Here is a 15,643-nt window from a genome sequence, read left to right as displayed (position 1 = left end):
TGATGAAGTTGCCAGGACTAGCCACTAGAGGAAGCCAGAGACCATGCTATGTAAGTGGCGCCTCAATTTACAAACTTAATCCATATTGGAATGGTTGCAGGTTGAATCAGCATTTCCCATAGGAATGCATTGAAAACTGATTAATCCGTTCCGGCTGTTTTTTGTTCTTATGTCGAGGCCCGGTTCTTAAGTCAAAGCGTTTGTTTCCATAGGAACGAATGCAAAGCCAGTTAATGCGCCCTCTACCACTAGGGGGAGATTTTTCTTTTTAACCTAAGATGAATTTAGGTTTAAAAAAGTGCAGGAAAGGAAGGAGGGAGGGAGGGAGGGGGAAAAGAGGAAGGAAGGAAGGAAGGAAGGAAGGAAGGAAAGAAAGAAAGAAAGAAAGAAAGAAAGAAAGAAAGTCATCACTGGGGCATACAGTCCCCTCAGAGAAAGGTTTGTGCTTTTAAGCACAAAAAAGAGAGAAAGAGAGAGAGAAGACAATGGGGGGGGGGGAGATTTGAGTCTAAACTCAAATGGGCCCCATTTTAGAGCCCAGCAGCTAGTACAGTCCTTTGCAAAATGTTTTCTGATTTTAAATCCAAAAGACTAAAATGCCACAGGACACAAACCCTAGGAGCCACAGAACCCGGCACCCATTATTCCAGCAAACAGACTCTGCACAAAAAGAGAAAGGGTCTGCAAGACCCACCAGAGCACAGAAACATAACACCCCCCACCTAGCCCAAACCCAACTTGTAAAACCCCTGTACAGTAAATACAGTGTACTCACCTAGAATAGGCAGACAGGCAGCCTCTTCGCTGGCCAACCGTTAACTGAAAGTTCAAATTTTGCGCTTTCCCTGACTTCCCTGCGTTTTTTTTTTTTCCGTTTGCAAGTCGAAGCAGAATTTTATGAACGGAGTTGTTCGGAAGTCGAAATGTTCATAAGTATGAATGTTCGGAAGTCGAGGCGTTCACTATTAGTGTTTGCTGTGATCCGTGGTATTCCACATCCGCCGGGGACTTGGAATCCAACAGTGTGATGCGGCCATCATCCCAGAGTGCAGGTCACATCATCCCAGGTGCACCTGACGAGAAGCCAAATTTGGGCTGAATGTCAGGGGGGAAAAGTCTTAATTCTTGGAGCAGTATGATGATGGGACCGATAAGTGTTACAGGAGTACAACAATGGGACCCATGACCTCAGGAGGAGGAGGTCAGCGCTCCAATGCTGGAGGCCTTCAAGAGAAAAATGGACTCCCATCCATCGGATCTGCTTTGATTGGGTTCCTGCCTTGAGCAGGGGGTTGGACTGGATGGCCTCAGAGACCCCTCTTGAACTCCCTGGCTCCAGGCAAGTGTATTTTTTTCACTCAATGGACTATGTTTTCAGAAGCCTGGGACAATAAGGAGATAGATCTTATAAATATGTTTTTACTTTTGTCTGGGTGCCGAAACCAGAGGGGACAGAGTCAGAGAGAGGGCGGAAACGATTCCAGCTGAGCTGGGTGGCTTTTTTTCCTGCCTTTGGCCTGCATGCATGAATTGCCGCCACGCATGCATGCACAAGCCATGCAGGGACAGAAAGCAGGCACATGGATTTGCTCACTGCTCAGGGCTGTTCCAAGCCATCCACAAGAGATACAAAACATAGGACGGGGGAGAGAGAGACTGCAGATATTGAGCAAAATAATAATATATAATAATATTTTTAAAACAGCAGAGTTGGAAGGGATCCTAGAGATCATCCTGTCCAGCCCCGGTCAAGGAGGCACTGTGGAGGATTTGAACTCCCAGCTTCCGGCTCTGCAGCTCAAGATCTGAACCTCTGTTCAGCAGTTTATTTTTATTTTGTATTTACTCAAATTGCCGTCCTCTTTCCCAGAGGTGCTTTGAATAAAACACCAGAAAGCATTTGACAGTAAATATTTTATTTGATTTTTTTAAACAATACTTTTGAAGCACGGCCGTAGCTAGCGAGGCACTCGAGATGAAATAAAACAAGCCTCTACCAGATAGAATTTGATGGGGGTTCGTGCCTTGAGCTGGGGCGGATGTTTGGTCTGGACTCGATTTCAAGACCCCTTTCCGACACCACGAGTCTGTGATTCTAGGATCTGGCATATCTCGTGTAAAAAATCATGCCTTTCTCTGCCCGAGCTTGAAAGGACAAACAAACAAGGGAGAAAGACGTCAGGGATGTAAACGTGTGCCTTAAAGGACGGCGCTTCTGAGTGCCTTGATCTCTTATTTCAAGCGGATTGCAAAAACCCACAAAAATCAAATAATTTGATTTTATTTTGTAGTGTTGGAGGCTTTGCTCTTTATGTGGTGTTGCCCCCGCAACATTTTGCTTTAGGCATGATTTAAAAACCAAGGATCCTCTTGTTTCTGATTTTTTTAAGTGCCTTGGGAGAAAATGAGAGTAGAAGGAAAGTAAATCAATGTATTTCCACCGTGTTTTATTCCGTCAGCTACGCATGCTTTTCTGTCTATAAAAATAAAAATATTGAAGCATTTTAAACTGAGGAAATGCCCGTGGGCCTCCTTGACCAGCTATTTGGCAAAAACTGACCAACTCAGCACCATGATTGAATTTTATTTCCTATATACAGCCAATATCTATCTAATATAAGTGCAGAAATGTCATACATTTGAAGAAGGATGGGGGACTGTCTAACACAGAGAGGAATCTAAACTTCATTTATATTTGCTTGATATTCAGTCTGGGATGTGTTTTATTTTGCTTTGTTCTGGGGAAGGCCCGCTAATTAAATTTCCCTCAGAATGAAAAGGAGGGAAAATGATTTTATAAAATCAGCTGTGGCTTAAAATACAGGAGTTAACAGCCCATCTACAGAAGAATTGTGATACTGTATATTATTTATTTTGTTCTGGATAGAATTGGAGGAAGTTCCCTCAGAATGAAAAGGAGGGAAAATGAAAAAAAAAACATGTGGCTTAAAATACAGGCATTAACAGCCCATCTACAAATGCATTGATTGCATTTTGATCTGGAGAAAAATTGGAGAAATTTCCGTGAGTGAAAAGGAGGGAAGTGATTTTTTTTAAAAATCCAGCTGTGGCTTAAAATACAGTATAGGAGTTGTTAACAATCCATCTAAAGAAGAATAATGAATTATTATTTAGTTTGTTCTGGACAATTGGAGAAATTTCCCTCAGAATGAAAAGGGAAATGAGAAAAACCCAGTTGTGTCTTAAAATACAGGAGTTGTTAACAGTCCATCTACAAAAGAATTATGATTTATTTTGTTCTGGAGAAATTTCCCTCAGAATGAAAAGGTGGGAAAATAAGGATAAAAAGCAGTTAAAAAAAACCCACTTCAGTCATTAGCGGCCCAAATAAAGAACTAAGATTTATTTATTTTAAATATTTGTACGTGGTGCGGCTGGAAAAGAGGGTTAAAAAAATTTTGTCCCATGAAAACCAAAATGTAACGTCTAAACAACGCAAAACCATTTCGCCTCAGAAAAAGCGCGCCACTCCTTATATAGGCGGCTCTTCATCTTCTGATTGGTCGCCAAATCTCGCGCGAGACCGAGCTTTGGGGCGGAACGGAAGAGGAGAGAGAAGAAGAAGAAAAAGAGCCCGGAAAACCCACAACAACCAGAAGAAAAAGGATTGGTCCTCGTCTGGCTGGGTGGGCGGTGCCTGAGGAGGGAGGATCGGAGGGGGGAAGGGGGGGCGGAGCCGGTTGTCCGTGGACCACACAGAGGCTGTGAGGGGGCGTGGTCTCTGTCCAATGGGCGGGGCTCCCACGGTCACGTGCCCCTCATTTCCGCGGTAACGACCTCCGGGAGGGAGGGGTTGCTTTTCTGGGCGTTGCCGGTTCGAGTCCCGCCTTCGCCAACTGGACTCGTGAGGTAGGTTTGCTTTTTTTAAAAAAATGCTTTTAATTTTAATACAAAAGCAGGGGGCGGGAGGGGGCAGAAAGGCAGCTGAGAGTAATCTTTGTGGTGAGTAGTGGTTGGCTCGGGCCCCACTTCCAGGATTCCAGAGTGCTTTCCTTCCCCTCCCCCCGATATGTGGCCTGTTTCCCGCCCCCTTTCCCTCAACTTTTGGGGGGACGGACCCCCCGTTCCTCAACTCCTTTCACTCTCCCCCTTTGAGGCGACCAGGGAAACGAGGGAGGGGAGACAGAAAAAGGAGGGGGGCGTCCTCCCCGTTTGAGGTGTTTTGGGGGCCGTGGGGTGGGGGTCCCCCCTTTTGGAAGGGGAGACGAGGAGGCCCTGCTCCTCCCCTTCCCCAAGGAGGCTGCCCCTCCCCCATCAAATTAACTGTAATTACAGTATTTCTCTTTTTTAAAGTGGGATTTTGGGGGGGGTTGGAGGGTCCCCCCCCTTTTTTTGGCTGCCCTCCTAGGATTACTTTGTAAAGAAGTGGATTTATTTACACACACACATGCACACATACATAAAGAACTCAGGTTTTAGTACTCCTTGTGTTTCCCATTTTGCCCCCCCCCCCCATTTCACACATCTACTGTATAGATTTATGGATTTATTTAAAATATTTTTACCCCGCCTTTCTCCTTAAAAGGACCCAAAGACGCGCTTACATCATTTTATCTCATCTCTAGAACTTGTTTAATAATTTCCTCTGTGTTTGTTTCTTTGTTTGTTTTTAAATTTATTATTATTATTATTCTGTTTTTGTTTTTTGGCCACCTGCAAAGGCTCTCCCAAACTCCATCACTAAGGGCGATGTTCTATTCTATACGGCATCACAGAGCGTTCCTGAAACCGGGAGACAACGGCTTTCGCTCCAGTGTCTTCCTTTCCTCCACCCACAGCGGCCACGATGCCCGAGGCAGAATATGTGCTGTGCAAACACAGGAGGCGATGGTGGCCAGCAAAGGTGCTTAGATGTATTTTCTTCATCTTCAGGGCTCCCACCGGAGGGGCTTTGAGCTCCCTGCCAAAACCCTCTGATGCTCTGCCGACCCTGGCCCTCCTCTGTCCGTCTTGCTCTTGTGTGCACTCTCTCAGAAAAAGATACTGTACTAGATGGACAGACAGATATATATGTCTGTCTATACACACAGGCCTATAGACCTAGGCCCTTGTCTCTCCTTATGCATACAGTATTCTCTTTCTCTGTAAATCTGAACTTCTATGCACTCACTCAGAAGACATTAGATACATATATCCCTTTCTTCCTTGTTTCTTGCTGTCATTCTTTATTCCTTCCCATCTTTCCTTCCTTGTTTCTTCCTGTCATTCTTTAATCCTTCCTTCCTTCTCCGTCATCCTTCCTTCCTTGTTTCTCCCTGTCATTCTTTAATCATTCCTTCCTTCCTATGGTTCAGTTGTTTGTCTGTTTATTTTTCCATACTCTTCAGGTTGTATCCGGAAGCCGAACTTCCCAGGGACGGTCGATTTCAAAAGCCCAGGTTGTCTCCATGCGTGTTGAGATCATGTGCCTGAATGAACAGTTAAGTTCCGTTCCCAGCCATGGTATCTTTTGATCTGCTTCTCCATGGTCCCCTTTGAATTGTATTGTTGGCTAATCCTGTGTTTCCCAACCTTGGGTGGCTCCAGTGTTCTTGGACTGCAACTCCCCGAAACCCTAGCTAGCAGAGCTGGTGGTGAAGGCTTCTGGGGATCGCAGTCCCAGAACCCCTGAGAGCCGCCGGTTGAATTGATGAGAGCCTCCATTTTTAATTATATTTGCATGTTTATACACCAGTTACATCTGGTGTGTGGTCACTGCAAAGCTATGTTTTGTTTTCAGAATAAACCAAATTTCTATGCTTTAAAATGTTTGTATCTTAAATGTGAAACGTGTATCTCCAAGTTGTGTAAAATGTCTCTCGATATTGCAACGAGCAGTCGTGCATGTGGTATGTGCCACATGGAGGCTTTCCAAGAAGTGGCTTAAATCATGGTCTAAATAAAATTGATTTTAAATGGAATCCTCTCTACAAAGCACTCCCGCCTCTCCTTAGGACCCTCAACAGAACCCAAAGCATCAAATCGTTCCTGTTGGGAGTTTTTAACAACCTCGCCGGCTGCCTGTATTTTGAGTGACTGGGAGGGACTTTTCTGGGCTTGGGGTGGCCGTCAATCTATCCAACACGAACCAATCATTCTCTCCTGCTTCTGAATTCAAAAGAGTCTTGCCTCTTGGCTCAGTGTTTCTTTCCCTCTTTTTAGTCTATTAGAAGCAGCGTTCGTTTTCTTGGTTAGTTTGCTGATGCTCTGTTTGCAACCGAATAACAAAGCGTTTCTATTCTTTCACCTACCAATGTCTCAGAGTGAGTTACTGAGACTCTAGGTGCCAGTTAATGAGAGAGGGGTGGACTCTCGGGGGACGATGCTATTCTAAAGGTAAAGGTTCCCCTTGACATTGAGTCTGGTCATGTCTGACTCTAGGGCGCGGTGCTCATCCCCGTCTCCAAGCTGTACAGCCAGTGCTTGTCCGAATACCGTTTCCGTGGTCATGTGGCCAGCACAACTAGACACGGAATGTGGTGACCTTCCCACCGAGGTGGTATCTGTTTATCGACTTGCATTTTTGCATGTTTTTGAACAGCTAGGTTGGCAGGATTTTGTTACCCTGTACTTCTACTCGGTAACAAAAGGGGATTTCACCCGAAATTCAAAACGCTGCAAGTGTTCCTGAGGCAGTTCTTCTCCACCAAAAGATGGGAACCTTTCCTTTCATACGCTACAGATGCCACCCTCAGCAACCCGTGGGTTATTTGTGCCGACAGCTGGCCCACAATGAGGACTAGAAACAGCGGCACATTTAACTGGTGTCCATTCACTGCTGCCTTTGGCAGCCTAGCATTTAGAGCAGTGCGGATAAACCACCAGAGCCCTGCTCTTGTTCCCGCATGCAGGTATTAATTTCAAGTGTCTTATTCTTTGTGATGTGTAAGCTGGCTTCAGCAACCTGTTTCTGGTTGCTAGCCCACCCAGAAGATCAGTTTTTAATTCTTTCCTGACTCTTTCCAAAGGGCTAATGTACGTCGCGCTGATGTCAAACCCCTGACGGAGGAGAACATTGAAGAAATTGCCTCAAAGTTAGGTGCGACAGTCTCTCTCTCTCTCTCTCTCTTTCTCTCTCTCTCTCTCTTTTCGTTTGTTACCGGAAGACGTCTGACGTCTGTCTCATTCACAGATCAGGGCAGGAAGCGCTGCACCCCCACGAAGGAGCTGATCTTTCGCCGGGCTCTAAGGGAGGCCCTGGATATTTTGCACCGGGCAATGCCCTCCCCAGCAGGCACCCCTTCAAAGGAGAGGCAAGCGGAGCCCTCAAACCGGAGGGACACACCGGCCACAGCGACAGGGTGGAAGGTTTCCTCCTGCAGAGACCCTCCCAAAGAGGAAGGTGGGGCCTCCAGACCACCGCAGGCCACCTTGCCCCTCGGAGGGGAGCGCCGTTCAACGAGAACAACCCGGGCTTCTCCTGTCAGCAAAAGTCCTGCGTTCGAGTCACAAGGCCTTTCGGACGGCTGGCCATGGGGTGGGGTTTCCGAAGCAAAGTCGTCCACCGCTCTTCTGGAAGAGAGGCAACCGTCGCCTGAATTTGGCTCAGAGAGAGGATCGCAGTCTTCCCCCAAAGAGGATAGCCAAGTTAAAGGCGATTCTGGGAGGAAGCGGGGCCGCCCCTCGCTGGCCACGAAACGTCCCGCTCAGACAAGCACCCCGGTGCCGTCCTCACGCCAGTCCTGCTCCCGACCGCTTTCGGCAGGCAAAAAGTCGGGTGCAAGGCTTGGGCTGCGAGGGAAACCCTCGGCGTCTGCTCCCAAATGGGCTGCGGTGGAGCTGGCCGGCAGATTCCCAGAGGAAGGAGCCTCTCCCGCTGGGAAAGGCACCGGGGTTCCCAATGGCCGGAAGTCTCCTGGGGGCTCAGGCGGCGCTCACCAGGAATGCAACAGTGTGGGGGCCTCTTCTTCCCGGAAAAGGCGGCGCAGGCTTTGCCTGGAGGACTCGGATCTGGAACCGAATCCTGAAGTGGCAGTTTTGGAACCCAAGAGAGAGGAAGAGAAGAGCCTGTCGGCGGAATACGAGCCGGTGGACACGTCTGAAGAGGAGAAAGGTAGGTGGGTGTTCGTCTTGACAGAGAGGCAAGGCTACAGAGCTGAATGGCTTTTCAGCCGCGTTGGAAATGGTGCAGAAATCAGCACGGCCTTTTGCTTTGCCTAACAGGCTGGGAGTCTACCTCTGACCTTTCCTTGAGACTCAGTCCCATCAGAGAACGTTCGCTCAGCCCAGCTTTCTGGGAGGACGATGAAGAGGATGAACTGCCGAGCCTTCTGCCACCTCAAGGTGAGATCTGATTGGTCCTGGATGTCCCAAAACTGGAAAAACACAGTGCCCAAGCCTGTTTGAATTACTTTCAATATTTTCACACATACACACATGCACCGCCTTTCTCCCTTGAAGGACCTGAGGCAGCTTACGTCGTAAAAAGGACAAATGTTTAAAAGCTAAAAGCAAGAACTGTATAAATAACTGAAAAGAATAAAACAAGGAGTGTGAGAAAAGCAGGAAATAACATCAATACTAAAAGAAAAAAAACATTTAAAACCCCTCTCAGGCAAGCCAGTCTGGAAAAGCTCACAGTATTTTTCATTGTGACTTCTGTTTTAATGGACTGAGATGCTTTGGGTCTACTATTGGGCGGAGAAAGGTGGTGCATAAAATAAATAAGAATTAAGACACCCCTATGCTTAGATGCTAAAAGGGCAGACCTCTCTTAGGAACATTCACACGAAAGCCATTTAAAAACAAACCCACAGAGAGCAAGGGGGAAAATGTCACTCTTTATTTTGAGATTGAACACTATACATAGCACAGTCTCTGGCTCAATCCCACGGCCAGTTCTGATAAGTTCATTTTTAAATGTGTGTGTGTATGTGTATATCTATCTATCTTGGGGGATTTTTTCTTTTAATATTTTTGGACCTCGAATTAGCAGATACTGATCCCACGGATAAGGATATCCTATTGCATTGCTTTCTCTCTTTTTAGAACCCGGTTCGATTGAAGCAGGGAAGCTGGTTTGGTGCAAGCTCCCAAGATACCCATATTGGCCAGCAGTGGTAAAACCAGATTTTACTTCTTGTTTTTTATTCTTTTGGGAAGACTATGAACTCCCTTGAGGGAGTTTTGTAGTGGCAAAGTGGGATGTCCGTGTAGTCAATAAATAAGAAGAGGGCTGGAGTTTACTGGGGTTTGGTTTGGTGTTTATTAAATATTTTCTCTGTGTCTGGAGGGTCTCCTCTCCTGCACATTGTCTTGTGAAGGGATCAGGGCAGGCATTTAAACCCTCTCTCTTTGTATAGTTGCTGGTTTTTGAACAAATTGAAAAAGGCCATTTAGGACCTGAAGGTTTAGATTTAGAAGCGCGGTAGGTCAGGAAAAGCAGGGCCTGAATTTCCACAAGGGTTTTGACAAGATTCCCCCCATGCGCTTCTCTCTGGCGGCTCCTGCTCATCCTGCAGGGAAATGTGGAGACTCACGGGGTCTGATTCCTGGTCCCCATGTTGTCCAATAGCTCCCTAAATGGCTTGGATGAGAAGTCATCGGGAGGCTTGTCAAATTGGTAGCGGCAGCTGATGCCTCAAAAGCCCAGGATCCGAATCCAAGCCAGTCCAACCAATTGGAGAAAGAAGCTCAAACAAGCGAAATGAGCTTCTATAGAGATAAATGTCGAATTCTGCCTTTAGCCGGGGCAGGGGAACCGTAGGCCGGCTTGATGACAGTCCCCGTGAAAAGATTCTCTCTGTCCTCGATGGAAAGATGCCGTTTTGAATTTCACCTGGAGCGCAGAAGGATCCTTCTGGTGCCAAAGAGGAAAACTTCAGTTCAGAATTCTTAGCTGGGGGATTTTTTTGCAGCTGGCAACAGCTGACGGATCTCAAGGTTTCCATTAAAAAAATAAGGTTTGCCTCACCTGTGGTTTAAGCTGCAGAGAAGGTCTGTTGTTCCCTCTGCCAGCATGAAGTGGCTGATTTTCTTTCTTTCTTTCTTTCTTTCTTTCTTTCTTTCTTTCTTTCTTTCTTTCTTTCTTTCTTTCTTTCTTTCTTTCTTTCTTTCTTTCTTTCTTTCTTTCTTTCTTTCACCTCTGGCAGGTGAGGAAGGTGAAACAGAAAGCGCGGAAGGCAAGCATTTTCCTCATAGAAAAATCCATGGAGGACCGATCAAGGGGGTAAATAGAGCCCATATGATCTTGGCTTTCTCTGCTTCCCTTCTTTGATTCTGCTTCCTGACCTTCTGAGACCACAGCGTTCAGAACGTCTGAGTCTTCTAACTCCTCCTGCGGAAAACAGGAAAAGCACACAAACGTTTAGGATGGAGGCATGAGGATTTATTTTATTTATTTATTTAATTTATTGGCCGCCTTTCTCCCGAGAATGGGACCCAAGTTGGCTCACAATATTAAAAAGAATAGAGTTTAAAACATAATAAGTGAAATGCTGAAAAAAAAAGATTAAATGATGTGCCCATTAAAATACAATTGGAGTACAGTATTAAACACAATAAACCTCGATACCCATCAGTTTTAGGCAACCTTGTGCGGTGTGGAGTGATGGGTCTCGCTGGCCAATATTTTCTGGAGGGGTGCAAGTTCCTGATGTATAATCTGGGGCAGAGCTAAGGGGTGGGTGGTAAAAAGAGGACACAGACGGGCTGCCTGCGTTCGCCATTCCGGAAATCAGAGAGGGCGGGGGAATTAAGTTTTCTGTCTTGCTGGTAACTTGTGGTTTTGCTTCCCTCCGCCTCCCCTCTGGACACAGCTTCTCCATCTCTCTGAGAAAACTGAAACCTTTTGACTGTCAAGAGAAGCAAAAACTGATAGTAAGTCAAGCCCTTGGGCCCCCCTTCCGGGCTGTCCGTTTGCTTCTCTGCGTCAAAAGAGAAGAAAGACCGCTCAGTTGCACGGGACGAAAGGGGCTCACCGTTTGGCTTCTGGTCTCGTGCTTCTCCCTGTCCTAGGATGAAGCCCGAGAAAACTACGACCATGAAATCAATTGGTGCATCAACTTGATAGAAGACTACAGAATCAGAGTAGGTAAGCCCGAGGGTGGAGGGTCGTTCTTTCCCTTCGGCAGGCAGAACCCTCTCAGATTTGTCTTCCACGGGCAAAGGGACCTCCTCCTGCAACCCCAGGGAGGGAGCTCCCTGGGTCTGAAAACTTCCGTAGAATCCTAGAATGATGGAGTTGGAAGGGGGCCTCTGAGGTCATATGTTCCAACCCCCTGCTCAAGGCAGGAATCCAGATCCAAGCTGATCAGACAGAGGGTGGTCCAATTTTCTCTTGAAGGCCTCCAGCGTTGGAGCACTCACCACTTCGCTAGACCAATGGATCCGTTGTCGTACTAACTCTAACAGTTAAGAGTTTTTTCAGCTGAAATTTGGCTTCCTGTCACTTGAGCCCATGATGACGTGTCCTGCACTCTGGGATGATGGAGGACAGATCCAGCCCTTCTTCTGTAGGACTACTTTTCAAGTCTTTGAAAAGTGCTGTCCTGTCTCCCCTCCATCATCTTTTCTCAAGGCTAAACATGCACAGTTCTTTCCGTCTTTCCTCCTTCTAGGGCTTGGGTTTCCAGCCCCCTGATCCTCCTTCTTGCCCTCCCTTGAACTGGCTCCAGTTTGTCAGCCTTCTTCTTCACATGCGGTGTCCAAAACTAGAACACAGGACTCTGTAAAGGAGGCTAAACCGTGCTGAATTTAATTCAGCATGTTCTGCTTTGTGCAAAGAACGGTGGACAGCAATGTAACAGCGATGTTACAAACATGCCCGTTCGGGAAACGGGAGTTTAACTGAGCTCTTTTCTGGCCTACTAGGTTGCTGCTCGTTCAGAGGGTCCTTCTTGGAGTATTGTTCGGACGCCATGAGTAAGTTGGTTTCCAAAATCATAAACCCCCTGCTGCCCTCAGGTAGCCTCTCTACACCTGTTTTGGGGAATTTGCAGGCTTCCAGGAGTATCCATGTGGTGGGTGTAAAAAAGAGAGCAGAAGAAGGGGTCACTCTATCCACTACACCACACGGGTCTGGCTTTGCTTCCCAAATAAATCCGGTCGGATGTGTCCAGAGCGATCCAAGGAGGATTCTTCTCCCAGAAATAAATGGGGTGGGTTTTTCTTCGTGGCCAGAATGAGCCAAGGGGTGATCTTGCAGATACAGGCTCTGAATTCCCCCCACACCTCTGCCTCACCCCTGTGCTGACCAAGGCTGATGGGAGTTGCTGTTCCACCCAGAAAGCCTCAAACTCGCCCACCTCCCCGTTCAGTCGCAAGAGGGTGCGACGCCCGTCTCCCGTCTCGTCCTTTCCAGGTTACCCAGTTCGAAAAGAAGCCCCTCACAACCTCTCCCAGATGAATTTCCCCCAGGTCGAGGAAGGGGACTCCCAGGGGTCTCTCTCCGAGACCCCGCCCACCCAGCGGGTGAAGAAAGTCCTTCCCGACCGGACGCGGGCGTTGAGGGACCGAGCCAACGGGAAGATTGTGGATTTCATCGTGAAGGCCAAGGGGGCCGATGGGCACCTCCGGTCTGTCCTGAAGAACGAGAAGCCCTCCAGGTGGCTGGCCCGCTTCCTCCACGCCCGTCCGTACCTGAGCAGCGTCGAGACGTACCTGGAAGACGACTCCCAGCAGGACCGCGTCTTCAGCCATTTGCAAGGGGTGTATCGAGCGATCGACCCAGATACCTTGCCCCTGGTGAATGGAGACCAGGTCAAATTCATCCTCGACGTCCTTTTTCCTGAGGTGAGGAAGGCCACTTTGTCCAGCAGGTAGGAAAAGGGGTATGTGTGTGGGGGGGGGGGGGGTGTTGGGCACCATTCGACGGCCGGGCAGCTCGGGGGTGACCGGTTGAAGCGGCGCAGTGGTTTCTGCTACTTCCTCCTCATCGTAGCCTTTTCATGAATGTGGCCGATTTGCGCTCTTTATTCTCCTTTTCTCTCTCTGTGGTTCACACCCCCCCCAGGCCATCATCTACGCCATTTCCGCCATTGATCAGATCGATTACAAGAAGGCAGAAGATAAGTATATTAAAGGACCACTGGTGAGCCAAAGGTAATCTATCGGGGATGATGGCAAATCTGGGGGTCCGAGCCCCAATTTCCGAGTGTTTGGGTCAGAGTCTGGAATCTATTAAAAATAAGCTTCCCCCCCCCCAAAGAAAAGAGAGACTTGATTCACGAGACACAAAAAAGAACGGAGGTGCTGGTGGGCGAGGGACCCAAGCTTGGGAACCAGTGTGAGAGAGGCCACTCCCGAATCTCATCTCACAGGAATTACCCCTTGCCACGTTTTCTCCTGCCACCTTGTCTGTTGCTGTTTCATTTAATTTAATCCTGTTTTTTCTTTCTGAATCCTTCAGAGAGAGACAAATATTTGAAGAAGAAATTTTGGAGCAGAAGAGGAAGCAGCAGACGGAGAGAGGATCCCTGGAGGACTGCCTGTGAAACCTTCTCCGACCTGGCCTGCATAGGCAGCCTCTCCTCTGATGAGTCCGAGCGCACTTATTTTGTATAAGATGAGACACTTTATTTTTTAAGTACTCGCCTTGACATCCGATGAAATGTCCTTTAATAAGTGGACGTGGCCCCCGTATTAACTGCCCGCCCAGCCACCGACTAGAAGAAATTTCACTATCAATTTCTGGTGTTGATACCAGCCCAGCGCCGCGTCGGGCAACACCTGGGTGTTTAAAATAAACCATTAAAAACACCACCAGTGTCTGCCGTGCAGAGAGACTGGCCATAACTCTTAAGACAGGAACCAGGTGGTCTTTCTGACGTCTGCAGACTACGGCTCCCATTAGCCCTGGCTGCCAGAGCCAGGGATGATGGGATTTCAAATCTTAACAATACCCGGCAAGCCATCCCTGCCTTAAGAGGAGATATTTTCGAGCGACCGGTGTGTGTAGGTGTGTCGTTGCCTTTGCTACATGTACAGGTTTTCCTTGGGATCAATTTGTGAGATTAAACCGAGCTTCTGCCCACCAGACATATGATAGAATCTCATTCCAGCATAACCATTTTTTGGCCTCTGCCACCATGGTGGTTTTGAGCAATCTGTTTAGCTGCACAGGGTGATGAAATTGCAAGAGCGTGGCGCTCTGGATTTTCACAAATGCATCTACCTCCCCCATGTTCTCTGGAATTACTACTACATTTTTTTTTAATTTGGGAAAAAAGAAAATAAAATGACCCTCAAACGGGTCCCTTGGTTGCGTGGCTTCTCTTTATGGAGGTGGGCTGGACTTCTTGAGCGATATATGATGGGTGGGATCTCGCTCTTCTCTGCAACCTGTCCAGAAATGCACACACATCCCCCCAAAAAATCTATGCTAAGGGGCGCGGAAATTCTCCAGAGAACGTTTTGGTCATTGCCGGCAGGTGGGGGGCGGGAATGAGAAGCAAAAAAAAAAAAAAAAAAAAAGGCCACAGCTACCCAAGGGAGAGAAAAAAACGAGTCAAAAACCGCCAAATAAAAAGGTCTGAATCAACCCCAAATGCCTGCAGGGTTCTCTGTAGGGACCAGCAGGTCAATGAAGACTCAGAGGTTGGAACAATTCTCATTTCTGGCTTGCAAGCCTCTCCTTGCAAAAATGTGATTCCTCGTTACCCACGCTGGATTGCACGAACCAACTTCCCTTGGCCAAATCCTGCTTCTATACGAGGAATCAAACTGGAGGGTTTAATACTCTTTTTTTAGGTTCTCCAGCCGTCACATCCTTGGGCACGTGACACTCAAGGCGGGTCTTCCGAGCCCGTGGCTCCCGGAAGGATGGCCCGTGGCCCCTTGTGCGGTTTCTGATTCATGAGGTTGCCGCCGGAGTCTGTCTGAAGTGTGAAAAGGGGTTCCAGAGGGGTTGAGGAAGACTAGTTAAATATTTTTTAAAAATAAAATAAAACCAGCCCGAGTCCCAGGATTTAGTTTTAAAAGTTAAAAGGCTGAACGTACAAAAATGCGGGAAGAAACCAAGAGCACCAAGTGGAGTTAAGCAGGAACTCGTTTGTTCATCTGTTTTTTGTGGTGTGCAATTCTGTGTTGGTGCAAAACGTCTTAACGCTTGTGCAAACACATAGTGAATCTCCCCTCTGGAGGCTTTCAGGAAAATCTCTTTTTTCCCCACTCTCCCTTACCCTGAGCTTGGATTGCTATTGTCTGCGTGTCAAAACAAATACTGTATCTACATTTTAATCCTTCCCTGCACATTTGCATCTACAGTATTGCCATTTATATCCCTCTCTGCACAATAACTTATTCTTAGCATCCATGCAACAGTCTCTGAAAAAAGGCATCAAACTGGTCCCATCGGTTGCAAATAAATAAATTTCTTGCTGTGCGCTGTTAAGTCACCCTCGACTTCTTGCAACCTCATGAATGAGGGCTCTCCAAAAATATCTTGTCCTCCACAGCCCTGCTCAGCTCTTGCAAAAAAACAAAAGTTGTGGTTTCCTTGAGGGAGTCCGTCCATCTCATATTCAGTTTTCCTCTTTTCCTGCTGCTTTCCACCTTCTATCATCCACCTCTTATCATCTCTTCTAGGGAATCCTGCCTTCTCGTGATGTGCCCAAAATTGGACAGCTTCTGTTTCTTTGTATTTTGCCTCCAGAGAGAGTTTAATATGATCTAGGACCCACTGGTTTGTCTTTCTGGCAGTCCA

General features: G+C 47.4%; 1 protein-coding gene across 5 annotated transcripts; it reads left to right on the top strand.

The window, feature by feature from the left end:
* The first annotated feature begins 3,741 nt into the window (after window positions 1-3,741).
* PWWP3A (PWWP domain containing 3A, DNA repair factor) lies at window positions 3,742-14,192 on the top strand. 5 transcript variants are annotated; one of them, XM_072977972.2, is made up of 14 exons: window positions 3,742-3,870; window positions 4,737-4,864; window positions 5,349-5,440; window positions 6,969-7,039; window positions 7,133-8,053; window positions 8,164-8,283; window positions 8,989-9,059; window positions 10,092-10,168; window positions 10,758-10,818; window positions 10,957-11,032; window positions 11,812-11,862; window positions 12,302-12,732; window positions 12,953-13,041; window positions 13,349-14,192. In XM_072977972.2, the coding sequence occupies exons 2-14, from the start codon at window positions 4,808-4,810 to the stop codon at window positions 13,431-13,433; spliced, it is 2,202 nt and encodes a 733-aa protein (XP_072834073.2). In that variant the 5' UTR covers window positions 3,742-3,870; window positions 4,737-4,807; the 3' UTR covers window positions 13,434-14,192. The 5 variants fall into 5 exon arrangements, with proteins under 5 accessions (XP_072834073.2, XP_072834071.2, XP_072834075.2 ...); XM_072977970.2 differs by having other exon boundaries at window positions 3,751-3,870; window positions 4,683-4,864; XM_072977974.2 differs by having other exon boundaries at window positions 3,751-3,870; window positions 4,683-4,864; window positions 12,302-12,758.
* The last annotated feature ends 1,451 nt before the right edge of the window (window positions 14,193-15,643 follow it).

This window comes from Pogona vitticeps, chromosome 7 (assembly GCF_051106095.1).
Source record: "Pogona vitticeps strain Pit_001003342236 chromosome 7, PviZW2.1, whole genome shotgun sequence".
Lineage (NCBI taxonomy): Eukaryota > Metazoa > Chordata > Lepidosauria > Squamata > Agamidae > Pogona > Pogona vitticeps.
Note: the sequence above shows the minus strand (reverse complement) of the source record. Positions and strands in the feature narration are given on the sequence as shown.

Excerpts from the sequence above, each read along its gene's own strand:
- PWWP3A (XM_072977972.2), top strand. The coding sequence starts at position 4,808 with ATGCCCGAGGCAGAATATGTGCTGTGCAAACACAGGAGGCGATGGTGG. Across the intron at positions 4,865-5,348 it reads GGCGATGGTGGCCAGCAAAG|GTTGTATCCGGAAGCCGAAC; the intron begins GTGCTTAGATGT and ends CATACTCTTCAG. Across the intron at positions 11,033-11,811 it reads AGACTACAGAATCAGAGTAG|GTTGCTGCTCGTTCAGAGGG; the intron begins GTAAGCCCGAGG and ends CTGGCCTACTAG.